Here is a 15,356-nt window from a genome sequence, read left to right as displayed (position 1 = left end):
GGATTCGAGATCAGGTAGCATGTGCCCTGGTATTTGGAAGATGAAAGTTAAAAGGGACTTTGAGGTTATTCATTCTCACTTCCCATGTAGTAAAGAGTTCTCTTCCTTCAAATTCATGTGGATGGCTATTCTTCTACTAAAATACTTTTAGTGATGGAGATCTTGCTGCATAATACAACAGTTTATTGTACTGTAGATACACTCTCAGTTGTTTAAAAAAAATCCCAGTGTTTTTTGTAATTCTGCAGCAAAATGCTCTTCTGATTTCCAGTCACTGGTTCTATGTCTGTTCTCCAAAGCAAGTCAACTCCTTCAAATATTTGAAGATAGAAATGATGTTTCCCTATTATGAACTGTTTTCCAGGCTAAATATCCCTAGGTCCTTTAATCTCACATGGCATAGTTTATATTTTGTGGCTGTTCAGTTGTTTCAGTTGTTCTCTTCATGATTCCATTTGGTTTTGTTGTTTTTTTGGCAGAAATACTAGAGTGGTTTGCCATTTCCTTCTCTGACTCATTTGACAGATGAAGAAACTGAGGTAAAGAGGGTTAACTAACTTGCCCAGGGTCACATATAGTGACAGGACCAGGATTTAAACTTAGGTTATGTGATTAACTCCAAGTTCAGTATTCTTTCCATTGAACTATGAAGTTCCATGAAAAATCTGGAAAGTGCTAACATAAAATTGAGACTGTTTTGTCTAGAGGTTATGCCACACAATGACTAAGAAAATTCATCCTTGAGAGACTTAAGTTATCCATTCCCATGCCCATAAATAGTAGCAATATGGGCAAAATAAGAGAAGTTCTTAATTTTAAAAGTATGGACCTAGCTTTTTCAATAGAAATACAAATCTAAGCACATATCTCCCACTTTCTGGATGCTGACATAATGAAGATGTTGGGGATAATCATAAAAAGTTATAGATAATACCTAAAATTTTGGAAACCACTTTGCGTTTCAAATTACCCTATTTGAATCTAAAATAAACCTAACCTTGTGAGGTAAGTGTTATTTCTCTTTTTCAGATGTAGGTTCAGAAAAGTTAAAAGACTTATCTATGGGAGGCAGCTAGGTGGTTTGGTGGATTGAAACCCAGGCCTAGAGAGGGGAGATCCCCTCTGACCTCAGATACTTCCTGGCTGTGGGATTTCTTGGCAAGTCAATTAACCCCTATTGCCTAGCCTCTACCGCTCTTCTGCTTTGGAACTAATTGATTCTAAGATGGAAGGTGAGGGTTTAAAACAAAACAAAACAAAAATACTTATGATCACATATGTCAGAGTAGAACTTGAATTCTGTTCCTTGTGACCCCAAGTTTAACACTCTATTCACTATGCAATGCTCAAAGAAAAGAATTGCTCTGTTGGATAGTTTTTAGGGAAAAGGTGGCCAGTTTTGTTCCAGGGTTAAAAATAAGTTCAATTAGACTAGGAGTTTGGTTCAGATTTTCCAGTGGGTTTTGTACATACCTGGTACAGGCACTCCATAAACATTAACTTCTTGGACAAAGTCAACTAGCCCCATGATATCTGCAACTTCCGTAGTGGCCACATTTTCCCCTTTCCATCTGGGGAAAAAGAGGGCAGGTTAATTTCTGCCTAAGTCTGTAGTAATACATTTATCATGTCTCCATTATATATTTAAGGGATTAATGTAGAGTCTGGTCTGGCTTGGGCTAATCTTATTTCAGAAAAGCTCTTGGAAAATCTCAGACCTTATTATATGGTCCTTTCCTTCAGGCAGCCCATGGTGGGGCTAAACTGGCGTTCCTTTCTACGTGTCTTTTCTCTATGCCTCCAAAGCATACTTACCTCAATCTCTTAGAACTCCAGGGTTCCTCATGCCTAGCTTTCAATTCAGCTCATGTTCTACAAAAGGACCCTTTCCCAATCCCTCCAGCTGCTAGTACCTCCCTTTCAAGAATTACTATGGATTGATTTTGCCAATGGTTTATATATACATACAAAATATTTTGCCCGTAGTTTATATATATATTCTAACTGGGGAGGAATGGCTTTGTTTTCTCCCCAGTTAGGTTGGAAACTTTTAGGGTTGGCTAGGTGGCTTAGTGGATAGAGAACCAGACCTGGAGATGGAAAGTCCTGAGTTCAAATCTAGCCCTAGATGCGTCCCAGCTCTGTGCCCCTGGGCAAGTCATTTAAACCCCCAATTGCCTAACCTTTACATTTCTGTCTTGGAAACAATACACAATATTGGTTCTAAGATGGGAGATAGGGTATTTAAAAAAAAAAAGATGTAAACTTCCTAAGGACACAGATTTCTGTTTTAGTCTACTATCTAGTTCTAAGGAGGTGCTTATTAACAAATGCCTGTTAACTATGATTACAAAGCTTATTAACAGATGAACTGTGTAGCCTAACATTTCTGTTAGCATAGAACAGTGATGGCAAACCTTTTAAGAGACCAAGTGCTCAAACTGTAACCATCACACTGCATGTGAGCCCTCCACCTTATCCCAGACAGGGGAGAGAGGAAGCACTCTCATTGAGCTGCTGGGCAGGGGGGCTGATGATGTGAGAAATGTCCTCAGGCATGCATGGAGAGGAGGAGGGCAGCAGGTCCCTCCAGCACCTGTGCTAAAGGTTCACCAACATGGGCATAGAATGATACCAGTTTGTTCCTGAAAATTTTTTTGGCAAAAGCACAGACTTAGGATGAAAGCTGTGGGTCAGATGTCTGATTCTTCATGACTGAATTTGGGGTTTTCTTGGCAGAAATACTAGAGTGGTTTGCTATTTCCAGTTCACTTTACAGATGAGGAAACTGAGGTATACAGGATAAAGAGATTTGTCCAGGGTCACATAGCTAGTTAAGTATCTGAGGCCAGATTTGAACCCAGGAGGATGAATCTTCCTGATGCCAGGCCTGGTACTCTATCTACTGTGCTGCCTGCCTAGCTGCTTGGTTAAAGTTATCTATCAAAAATACAGCAGTGAGTACTAGCAGTTCTACTGTTAAAATATAGTTCTCTGGTCTAAGGAAGATGTCCAGGATCATAAATCTTCCCATTTCTCTCACCTAACCAACATTCAATTTTAATGAACTTTTAGTTCTTATTTCATTCAATTAGTGAACTTCAGGGTTATGTTTAAGTATTCACTTTATTATGTGCTTACAGACATAGTTATTAAGTATCAGTACCAGGATTAAACTCAAGTCTTCTGATTCTCAGGCCAGTGTTCTTTCCATTATGGTATGCTATCTCAGTTCATTCATTTATTGCCTCCTTCCCTTCTTTCTTCCTTTCTCTTTCTTTCTTTTTTTCTTTCATTCACTCTTTCTTCCTTTTAAAAAACTCTTACCTTTCTTAATAACAATTCTAGGATAGACAGGCAAGGACTTGGCAACTGGGAGTAAGTGATTTGCCTGGAGTCACACAGCTAGGAAGTGTCTGAGGTCAGATTTGAAACCAGGTCCTCTGGGGTCCAGGACAGGCTCTATCTATCTTGAACCACCTAGCTACCTCTCTGCCTCAGTTTCTTGACTCTGATCCTCTGTGAAATGACATGATCAGATTACTCTGGCACATCAAATTCGTAGGAGCAACTTTTCTAACACGTGTTACCAAAATAATTACCAAAATAAAGGCAACACCATAAAGCTGGTCTTTGAGTCAGAAAAATATTGATTTAAGTCTGGCTTCTGATAAATACTGACTTATAGACCCTAGGCAAGTCACTGTCTTTACAGAAATTCTCTAATATTCCTGGAACAAATCTGGCCTTAGAAAATCTCTATCTGTGTGACCATGGGTAAGTCGCTTAATCCCAGCTGCCCAGACCATACCATTCTTTTGCCTTTGAAATGATCCTGAGTACTGAATCTAAGAGAAAAGGTAAAGATTTTTTAAAAAGATTAAAAAACGAAAAAGAATTTTGAATACTAGAAAAGTTGTAGAGCCATTGCCAATCTGCACTGGCAAATGGAATCCCCAGTTTCAGAGTTCCCTACACTGCTGAAATCCTATTTTCAAACCACATCCCTGCAACTAAATACCTATGGGGGTTAAAATTATAGTCACCATGTCATAGGATTTTTTTCCCTGTTTGTTTTGTACAGTAATAAACAGAAACCAACCTGAAAGTATCTCCAATTCTGTCATGGAAGTAGATGAAGTTTTCGTGATCAATTAATAGTAGGTCACCGCTGTTGAAATAGACATCGCCTTTCTTGAAGACATCTCTTAGCTTTTTCTTCTCTGTTTGAGCCTTTCCTCCAGCATAGCCGCTGAATGGTGTAAGTTGTGTGATTTTGCAAATTAACAGCCCTACTTCACCTAAGAAAAACCAAGATTGGGAAGAGCATTTATTGTCATGGTCAACAGGCTTCACCATCAACTGGCCTTCGGGCTACAGTCATGGCACCATGGTACAATAACAATGGTCCTAATATTGATCGACATTTCCATTGTGTCGTAAGGTCTGCAGAGCACCTGACTGTCATTACAGCAAGTTGATCCTGCTGACAGTTCTGATAGGTCAGTGTTATTACAGCGAGGTCGTGTTTAGTATAGACAGTGATTCCCCCAAAGTGGGCAAATGTATTTGAATCAAACGATTTGAAGCTATAATTACATAAAATATAGTGACTAGTTGCCGCCCAAGGGAAATAAGGAAATGCAAATTTGAATTATGTTATCATTATGAGGGATTTATTATGTGCCCTAATGGGGATCTGTCTATATTACCTATATTCTCACAGATAAGGTAAACGACTTAAAAGTTAAGTGGCTCATCCATGGTCACACAGTTAGAAGCAGAAGATCTGAACTAGTGGGAAGGGACAAGCATAGCTATACTATTTGATATCTATAATTCTACTTATTTTTATATCTTATTGCAAATATCAATTTATAGACATTATTGATGATATAAGATAGTTTAAGGTTCAAAGTTAGACATAAAAAACTCACTATATTTTCTTAGTTTGTGACATATGCTCATCTGTAAACTTAAAAAAAAAACAAAACCCAAACCCTTTCCTTCTGTCTTAGAATCAGTACTGTGTATTGGTTCTGTCAATCAAGAAACCCCTACTTAACACTTTGTTAGCCATCTAAGTATGTGATTTGTGAATTCTCTTACTTGATGGCTAACGAAGTGTTAAGTAGGGGTTTTCTGATTCACTAACTCAAAATAGAAAAAGAGAATAAAGAATTCCCTTTCACAGTTCCAAGGCAGAAGAATATTAGGGGCTTGGCAATGGAGGTTAAATGACTTGCCCAAGGTCACACAGCTAGGAAGTATCTGAGGCTAGATTTGAACCCAGGACTTCCTCTCTCTAGACCTGGCTCTCAATCCATGAGGCTGTCCCCTAGCTGTCCCCATAAACATTCATTAAAGAAGTGGTAAAAGAGTAAATTTATATACCTGGTAGCATTTGGCATTTCATTTACCATTCCTTAAAATACTTAAATGAAACCCTTATTTCCAAAGTGATATAGCTTGGGCTATGTTTGTTCTCTCTTGAAGTTCCTTAAAAGGTATTTGGACAGACAAGATAACTATGGATTACTTAATTGAATAAAAGTCAGTGGTACCTTTGGGAACTTTTATGCAGTATCCATTTCCATCTCGGACGGGTTCATCTTTCTCTACATCATATTTAATCAGCTCATAGGAAACAGCTTTCTAGCAAAAATATAATAAATCATCATTTTGAATATGTATTTTCTTTCACAGGTAGCCTTGAATTCTGAATAGACCTATGTTAACATTCTTCCATCCAAAGTTTGACATTGTCAGCAAAGTGTTCCCCTCTTTGATATTATTGTTATTATTCAGTTTGTTTCAATTGTGTCTGACTCTTCATGACCCCATTTGGGGTTTTCTTGGCAAAGATTCTAGAGTGGTTTGCAATTTCCTTCTCCAACTCATTTTATAGATGAGGAAACTGAGGCAAACAGAGTGCAGTGACTTGCCCAGGTCACACAGTTAGTAAATATCGAAGGCTGGAGATGCTGCTTCTCCTCACCTTTTCCCTATTAATCATCATTTATTTTCCCATTTCTTCTCTTCATGTCTTTTATATTCTTGTCAAGGTCAATTACTAACTGTTCCCCACCCTATGCCATATTTCCCCATTTTTGCTCATATGCTCATATCAGAAACTCCTCTTGGAATACCCTTTTATTCAATCTTGGTTGGACAAAGTCCCCCCTCTCTTTTGATGCTTGAGAAGGTTCAGAGGGCTTTGGGGGCTGAATGGGGGAGCTGGTGGAGTACAGAGCACATCAGCACAATTCACACAATGTACATTAATGCAACAAGCAATGGTGCTGGAGTCGGAGGACCTGGGCTCAGATTTTGCCTTTGACACTTATGATCTGGATTATTTGGAATCTTGTTTTCTCATCTGTAATGCAAAGGGGTAGAATTACATTTCTCTGAGATCTCTTCTAGTTCCAGATTGATGGCCCTAGCATAAAATAATTTAGGGGAAAGAAGGTCTGATATTAATGGGTACTCTGACAAAGACCAGCATTTTTCAGCCTGAGGAGAAAATGCCTAAAAGGTGAGGGACAATTAAGAGAATCTATAGACTGATTAGCTGGAGACTTGATCACCAAATCTCAATATGCCAGAACTAGGGATGCAGCCCCTTTGAAACTTACAAGAGGTACACTTAGGATTAGCACATATTACTTAACAGAGGAAAATTATGAACTTAAAGGATTTTCCTCCCAGGAAATGAGGTTTTTGGTCTGGGTCTGTAATTTACTGGTATTGGGAAAGTCCATCCACCAGTGTAGAATGGCAACGTTTCTCCAACTTATATTCTTAGAAAGCTTCTTTGGGGCACTGAGAATGTATCAGAGGAAAGACCCGAATCTTGGTCTTCATGACTATATCCACTACACCATACTACCTCTTAAGATGTTACAGTCTGGAACTATAAAACTAACTTAGTAATATTTTAGATAAATGGATGGATTACGATCCATAATGAGTAATGAATGGAAATTAAGATGGGGGAATGCAATGGGAAAGGGGCATACCCTGAACTTTTTGAGGTTGGTATGATGGAAAATGCCCAGGACCTTTTATTAATATATCTCTTGGTGCCTGTCTCAGAGACAAACTATTGGCCCGGGCTAGGCAGACAATGGGTCTCATCTGGTATGGCAATTGTCATGATCTGAGGATAAAGTGATCCTAAAACAGCTCCTAAGAAATCTCTGCCTTCTGAAAATTAGCTTTAACCACAGAGACTTGAAATAATTTTTTTTTAACTTTTTGGGATGTTCAAAAAATTATTGTGGTATAAGACTACTTTCACCAGCTTTTCTCTTCCTCTACCTCGCAATATTCTTGATCACTTTTCCTTCCTTCTTCTTTCCCTCCTTCTTCCTTCCTCTCTCCCTCTTTCTTTTTTCTTTCCCTTTCTCTCTCCTTTTCTCCCCTTCCTTCCTTCTTCCTTTCTTTCTCTCTTTTTCTCTCTCCTTTTCTCTCTATCCCTCTCTTCCTCTCTTTCCTTCTTTCTTCCTCCCTCCCTCCTTTTTTTCTTTCTTTCTTTCTTTCTTTCTTTCTTTCTTTCTTTCTTTCTTTCTTTCTTTCTTTCTTTCTTTCTTTCTTTCTTTCTTTCTTTCTTTCTTTCTTTCTTTCTTTCTTTCTTTCTTTCTTTCTTTCTTTCTTTCTTTCTTTCTTTCTTTCTTTCTTTCTTTCTTTCTTTCTTTCTTTCTTTCTTGTTTCATAGACTAGAAGGCTTGAACTCACAGGCTTGAACCCACTACTGATAAGGAGAACCTCTGATGTTTTCCACTTGCTATCTGAACTGGCTTCATAGGCAGCCTGGTAGTCCCCTGCTGGTGGGGGCTCACCAAAATGGTGCCACTTTGGTACAGCCATGCAAATGGCTGTAGCCCTATGTAGTTCAGCTTTCCTGAGCTCAGGTGACCCACCAGCCTGTTTCCCCTGTAGCTGGGACTATAGGTGTGGGACCACACCTTCTCCCCATTTGTTTTATATCTATATTGCATTATGATTGTGTCTAGTTATATTAACAGGTTCTTTGGTATTTTGATTGGTATTTCATTGAATGTAAATTAATTGGGGGAAATATTGTCGTTTTTACTATATTAAGCTGACCAATTAATGAACATTAATTGTCTGTTCACTTATTCAGGTCTTCCTTTATTTTGGACATTAAAGTTTTATTTTGTTTCTTAAGACACTTTAGCTGTGACTCTGCACAAGTCACTTAGCCCCAGTTGCCTAGCCTTTACCATTTTTCTGCTTGGGAGTATCTTAGTGTCAATACTTAATATCAATCCTAAGGCAGAAAAGGGTCTTAAAAAAGGTTTATTTTGTTATTGTCAAGTTGTTTTAGTTGTGTCTGACTCTTCATGACCTTTTTTAGGGTTTTCTTGGTAAAGATACTGGAGTAGTTTGTCACTTCCTTCTTTAGCTCATTTTGTAGATGAGGCACTAAGGCAAACAGGGTTAATGACTTGCCCAGGGTTACAGAACCATTAAATGTCTGAGGCTAGATTTGAACTCAGGAGGATAAGTCTTCCTAATTCCAATCCCAGTGCTTTTTCCACGGTGCCACCTAGCCTCTCTAAGTCACCTAATGCCCTTGAATAGGTTTGCTGTTTTCTTAGATAAGCCAAATATTTAATAGTTTCCTTTGTTATTATAAAAGAGATTTCATTTTCTTATTGTGTGTTCTTTATCTTTATTGCTAGTAAATAAGAAAGCAGCTGATGTTTTTTGGGTTAATCTTACATACTACAGCTTTGATAAATCCATTCATTGTCTCCATTATTTTTTCTTCTTACCTTCTGTAAAAAGTTTTGCTTCCCAATAGCACCAATCTTTCTTGGATAATTAAAAAATCCTATATTTCCTTCAGTGGCAGCATAGAATTCATAAATTTGAATGTCTCCAAATCGCCTGAGGAATTCCCTCCAAACATCTCCTCGCAAGCCATTCCCAATGGCCTTTCTCACTCTGTGATCACGATCATTAGGTTTCTGTAGGAAGAAGAGTTAAGGCATGGAATGAAGACATTTCTGGGATCTAAGACTTAAATGTCAGCATGAAATTTTATGTTCTATGTTGGTGATGATTTGAATCTGCCAGGCAATTCTTTATTTTTATTTTTTAATTTAATCCCTTACCATCTGTCTTAGAATTGATACTAAGTATTGCTTCCAAGGCAGAAGAGAGATAAGGGATAGGCAATGGAAGTTAAGTGACTTGCCCAGGGTCACACAGCTAAGAAGAGTCTGAGGCCACATTTGAATCCAGGACTTCTTGTCTCCAGACTTGGCTCTCTAGTCACTCAGTTATCTAGTTGTCCCAATGCAATTCTTTAATGTTCCTGTAGAGTGGGTTGAAATTAGACCTAAGGGACTTCAGGGGCATGGTCTCCAATGCAAAAGGGAGTCACCTGAATCACTGTTGTAAGGGCAATTCCTGATATAGAAAATATCTCCTGTTAATTGAGGGGGGATCTCCAAGTAAGAAACTCAGAGCTCCTTTTTTGGAGTTTTTTGTGAACCCCCTTTCTCACACCATTCCTCTGAATCCATTTTACACCTTAACAAAAACAGACTAGTTGTCAGATACTTTCTAGCTGTGTGACCTTGGGAAAGTCATTTAACCTAGCTCTTACTGGTCTTCTGTCTTTGGAACCAACACTTAGTATTGATTCTAAGACAGAAGGTAAAGGTTTTAAAATAGGAAAAAACCAAACCAAAACAAAACAAATGAGCTAGTTGTTTTCTGAGCTCATCTTTTCTTCTCCACACCCCTTCCAAACAATCAACAAATATTTATTTAATGTTGGCTAATTGCCTGGAACTCAGCCAGATCCTGGAGATAAAAAAGTCAAAAGTAAGACAGTTTTTGCCCTTAATGAACATGTGTTCTGCTCAGGCTATGAGAGCACGTTCACAGAGAAGTAAATAGCAGGACATACACAAAAGTGATTGTGGGGGGCCCACAAACCACTGGGGAATTCAGGAAAGACCTCTTGAAGGAGGGGTACTTGGGCTGACTGATTCCTGGAGGGAGGTTGGCATTCCAAGAGACAGAGGTGAGGAGGGAGACCATTTCAGGCACGAAGGGCAGCCTGTGCAAATTCCGGACACAGGAGATGGAACACCATGTATAGAAAACACATGTGGATCGAGGGGGAAGCCTAGGAAAATAGGTTGGAGTTAGACTGTGAAGGCGAACCAGAGGAGTTTGCATTTTACTGATTTATTTTTAAATCCATATCTTCTTGGTGTCGATTCCCCCCTACCCCCCTTTTGTCAGCATCAGTTCTATTACTGAAGAGTATCAAGGGCTAGGCAATGGAGTTAAATGAATTACCCAGGGACACACTGCTAGGATGTGTCTGGGGTCAAATTTGAATCCAGGTTCTCCTGATTCCAGACTTGGTGCTCTATCCATTATGCTACTTAGCTGCTCCTCTATTTTATTATTTGTTTTTCTTCTAAAACTCTTATCTTCTGTCTTAGAATCAATACTAAGTATCAGTTCCAAGGCAGAAGGGTGATGAGGGCTAGGCTATTGGGATTAAGTGACTTGCCCAGGGTTAGACAGCTAGGAAGTGTCTGAGACCAGATTTCAGTCTAGATCCTTCCATCTCTAGGCTTCAATCTCCATTCACTGAGCCACTTACTATTTTATCTTAAAAGCAATGGGATGAGGGTGGGGTAGCTAAGTAGCTCACTAGAAATGGAAAGTCCTGGGTTCAAATGTGGCTTCAGACACTTCTCACCTGTGTGACCTTGGGCAAGCCACTTAATCCCAATTGCTTAGCCCTTAGCACTCTTCTGACTTGGAACCAATATACGATATTAACTCTAACATGGAAGGTAAAGGTTTTTAATAAAAAGCAATGAGATGGCAAGAAGCTTCTTGAGCAGGGGAGGGACAAGATCAGATGGCTATTTAGGAAGACCAATATGACATCCAGGTAGATGACATGAATAGGAGACAGGAGAGACTGCAATCAGGGAGACCAGTGAGGAGGCTACTGCGATAATCCAGGGTGAGAGGCGATGAGAATCAGATCTATCATGGTTATGGCGTGAGCAGAGCAAGGTGACAGGGATGTGTTGGAGTCAGCTTGTACTGGTTTGAGAGTCAATTGTTAAATTCTTTGTCTAAACATTTACACTAAAAGCAATAAACTCTGCAAATCAGGGTTTGCTTTGTTGCCTTTTAAAAAAATTATTATTATCTAGAATTAAGAACGTGATAGTTTTGTAATTCTGTAGTTGCTGCTGTGCTTGACTCTTCTTCACATTCCCTTTTGGGTTTTCCTGGAAAAGATATTGGAGTGGTTTACTATTTCCTTCTTGGAGAAGGTGGTGGGAAAAAATGTTACCAACGCAGATTAAACTTAAAAGTTAAATTTAAAACAGTTAATTTTAAGTTAAATTTAAAGCGTTCACTTTCCCACAGATCCTGTTGTTAAACATTTACCTGGATACCACCTGCATATGAGAGATGTATAGGAAGTGAAATTAATAGGAGTTGGCAACTGATGGATATGGGGGTAGTGAATGAGAAGAAAGAGCTGACAGTGACTCTGACTCCTAGGCTGTGAATCTTTGTTCCTGAAAGAATGGTCATGCTCCTCACAGAAGCAGGAAGGAAAGAGAAAGGATGGGTACAGGAAAAAAGATATCCATTTTGGACATGTTGAATTTGGGATACTTATGGAATATCAGGTGGAGATGCCAAGCAGGCATTAGCTGGCATGAGATGGGAAGGTGGGACCTGTTGATCTGAGAACCAGTTGCATAGATCAAGTTGTTTTTCAATTGTGTCTGACTCTCAAAGACCCTATTTGGAGTTTTTATGGCAAAGATACTGGGGTGGTTTGCCATTTCCTTCTCCAGCTCATTTTTTCTATTTTATTTTATTTTTAGAAATTTTATCTTTATTTTATTCTAATAACAAATTTACACACACGTTTTCCAAAGTTACATGATTCATGTTGTCTCCCTCTTCCCTTCCCCCCACACCTTCCCTCAAGTTGACAAGCAATTCCACACTCCAGCTCATTTTGCAAATGAGAAACCAATGCCAACAGGATGAAAGTAACTTATCCAGGGTCACATAGTTAGTAAGTGCCTGAGGCCAGATTTGAACTCAGGAAGATGAGTCTGACTCTAGGTCTGGCACTCACCCAGTTTGCCACCTGCATAGATCATAGCTGAACCCAAGGTAGCTTATGGGATCATCAAAAGAAAGTGTATCCAGAGGAGTGAAGAGGACCCAGAACAAAGCCCTCTCACAGTGGTGAGATAGGATTGATAATCCATTCAAAAGGTAATCCAAGGGGAAGGAACCACAATACAGCAGTCACAAAAGGTTAGGAAGAAGACAAAAGGTGGAGGTGGCCAACATCATGAGTCAAGAAGGAAGAAGACTGAATTAAAGGCAATTTAAAGGCTACTTTATTGCTATTGGATTTAGCCATTAAGAGATCACTGGGGACCTTACACACTGTAGTTCGCGGTGAATGGTGGGGATGGAAGCCAGATTACAAATGGGAAGTGAGTAAAAGGTGACAAAGGGAATGCAATGGGGACAGAAAGCTTCTTTTAGAAGTTTGCCTGTGGAAGAGAGAGAGGATTATAGCGTGAGACCATGGTGAAGTCCAGTGAAGGTTTTTCACCTTCATGGATTTTCACGTGCTGTTTTCCATGCCTAGAAGATATTTTCTTCTTGCCTTTACCTGTCAAAATCTTTCAAAGTCCAATTCAGATGCCACCTGTGCCATAAAACTGTTTTCTGTAATTTCTCTCAGATCAAAGTGACCCCCTCTTCAAAATTGTCTAAGATCATTTTATCTGGATCTCCCCTTTGAATATTCTACTGTGAATTCTACTTATTTTTGTATGTCACATGCCTTTAATTGTGATGTTAATTAGAGGTGTTAAACATATGGCATAGGCCACAATTCTCAAGTGAAGTTCAAAACAGATTATAATGTAATTGGGAAATATTTAACAAAATAGATAAAAAATACAATAGAAAATAAATAATGCTAATTATTTATTTATTTATTTATTTATTTTTTAAACCCTTACCTTCCGTCTTGGAGTCAATACTGTGTATTGGCTCCAAGGCAGAAGAGTGGTAAGGGCTAGGCAATGGGGGTCAAGTGACTTGCCCAGGGTCACACAGCTGGGAAGTGGCTGAAGCCAGATTTGAACCTAGGACCTCCCGTCTCTAGGAATAATGCTAATTTTTTAAAAACCCTTACCTTCCATCTTAGAATCACTAAGGCAGAAGAGTGATAAGGGCTAGGCAATGAGGGTTAAGTGACTTTCCCAGAGTCACAGGGCTAGGAAGTGTCTGAGGTCAAATCTGAACCCAGGACTTCCCATCTCTGGGCCTGGCTCTCAACCCACTGAGCCATCCAGCTGCCCCCTGAGAGATCCTTATGTATGATTTTAATCTGAGTTTGATACCACTAGTGTAAACTATGGGAAGAAAAGCTCAGACAAACCAAAGTATTTACTTTGTCAGTCAATAAACATTTGTTAAACAGTTAACTAAGTGCCAGGCACAATGCTAAGCAATGGGTATACAAAAAGACTGTCTCTGCTATCAAGAAGGTATAATCTAATGGGGGAGATAACATGCAAAACATATATATGTATATATACAAGTATATATAGCAAACTATTGTTGTTCATCCTTCTCTCCCTCTCTCCCTCCCTCCTTCCCTTCCTTCTTTACTTTTTTAAAAACCTTTACCTTCCTCCTTAGAATCAATACTGTGTTCAGTTCCAGGGTAAGGGCTGGACAAAAGGAGTTAAGTGACTTACCCAGGGTCTGTAAGGATTTGGGAAAAGGGAATATGGATGGACTGTAATAAGGAATGGAGGAGGTGAAGGGACAGAGGGAATAAGGAGGGCTGCTGAGGTAAAAGGAGAGATAACGACTGGGGGCTGATGATCTGTGAAAGTTTCCCTCACTCTTCAAACCCAAGAGAGAGGCACCCCTGAGTTGATGTTATGGCCAGGAAATAAACTGGGGCTGTGACTCAATGGGGTTCACTTGCCTTCAGGACTTGGCTGGTGCCTGAGCCAAAGAAGCCTTTCTAGTCAGGCAGGCTGATTGTCCTTGTTGGCTTTTTGTTGATTAGCCAAGGCTGAATGGCTAGCCTAGCCCAGCACCCTCTCTTTCTTTGTTCTTCTAGGATTTGAATCTGACTTTGAGATTCTTTAATATAAAGTTGTTTAATAGTTTAAGTCATAAAAAGGGGAAGAGGAGATAGGTTTGTGGGAATAGGAGACCCTACAGATTGTCTTTGTCCTACTTCAGCTGAGCCAAATGGCTCAGCCTCAGCTTCTCTTTCTCCTTGCTCTCTAATCATTATCACTATCCTATTCTAATCAGGTTTCAGGTGTCCTTCTTGGGAAGGTCAAGGGATGGGAAAGGTCTTCAGGGTGACCCTGTGAAGTTCAAGGGATCAGCACCCTTCAGCTGCAGTTGTTGTTCTTTTCTTTCTTTAGTTGATGATCTAAAGATAGCAGGAATCTTCTCTCTTCAGGGCAAGGGAAATGTCTTTGTCACCATGGGTTGGGATCTCAAGTTTGGTCCTAACTCCTCACTCTCCAGAGTTCATAGGGTAAAAACCTCTTTTTTTCTCCCTCACTCCCACAAGCCTCTTTTCTTGCTCCAACTGTCTATCCCCCTCCTGGCAACATTCTAAATGATGGTTCCTCAGTCTCCATTTTCCTTTCCACAGGTCACATAGCTAGGAAGTCTTTGAGGCTACATTTGAACCCAGGACCTCCTGTCTCTAGACCTGATTCTCAATCTACTGAGTTACCTAATTGCTCCCTTATCCCTCCTTTTCTAAGAGGACCAATGACATCACAGAGTGATGCCTGTGAATTGGATTTAAGTGAGGCAGAGTTGCACAGCTAGCCTCACTCTCTATTCCAGAATCATTGAAGTCAAAACAAGCTGTAAACAGGAAAAAGAGGAATTAATTAACAGAGAGAAGGCACCAGAATTAAGAGGGGTTGGGAAAACCTTCCTTTAAAAGCCAACACACATTTATTAAACATCTCCTATGTGCCAGGAATTCTGCTAAGTGCTAAATAACCAAGAAGAAAAGACCAGAGCCCTGTGGGAAAGCATAGAGTAAATCTAAAGATTAAAAATAGAATCATAGACTGTTAAAGCTACAAAGGACCTTAGAGATCAGCTCACCCAACCCTTTCACTTTATAGAGAGGTTAAGGGACTTAAACCAAGGTCACCCAGCTCATTAGAGGCAAAACCAGGGCCATAATACTGCCCCAATGGAACAGGATGGGAAGAAGGAGAGGAAGCCATCTCCCA

The 15,356-nt window shown here is 39.6% G+C and overlaps 1 protein-coding gene across 1 annotated transcript in view; it reads right to left on the bottom strand.

The window, feature by feature from the left end:
* SLC27A2 (solute carrier family 27 member 2) overlaps positions 1-15,356 on the bottom strand; it is an 87,656-nt gene that overhangs the window by 10,879 nt on the left and 61,421 nt on the right. Inside the window, exons 5-8 of the mRNA XM_001369902.5 lie at positions 8,805-8,999; positions 5,565-5,655; positions 4,103-4,301; positions 1,474-1,571 (exon numbers count right to left, since the gene is read on the bottom strand). Coding sequence (XP_001369939.1) covers positions 1,474-1,571; positions 4,103-4,301; positions 5,565-5,655; positions 8,805-8,999 — 583 coding nt within the window. The remainder of the gene's footprint in view (positions 1-1,473; positions 1,572-4,102; positions 4,302-5,564; positions 5,656-8,804; positions 9,000-15,356) is intronic.

This window comes from Monodelphis domestica, chromosome 1 (assembly GCF_027887165.1).
Source record: "Monodelphis domestica isolate mMonDom1 chromosome 1, mMonDom1.pri, whole genome shotgun sequence".
NCBI lineage: Eukaryota > Metazoa > Chordata > Mammalia > Didelphimorphia > Didelphidae > Monodelphis > Monodelphis domestica.
The sequence above is the reverse complement of the archived record's forward strand: the minus strand, read 5'-3'. Positions and strand labels throughout refer to the sequence as shown.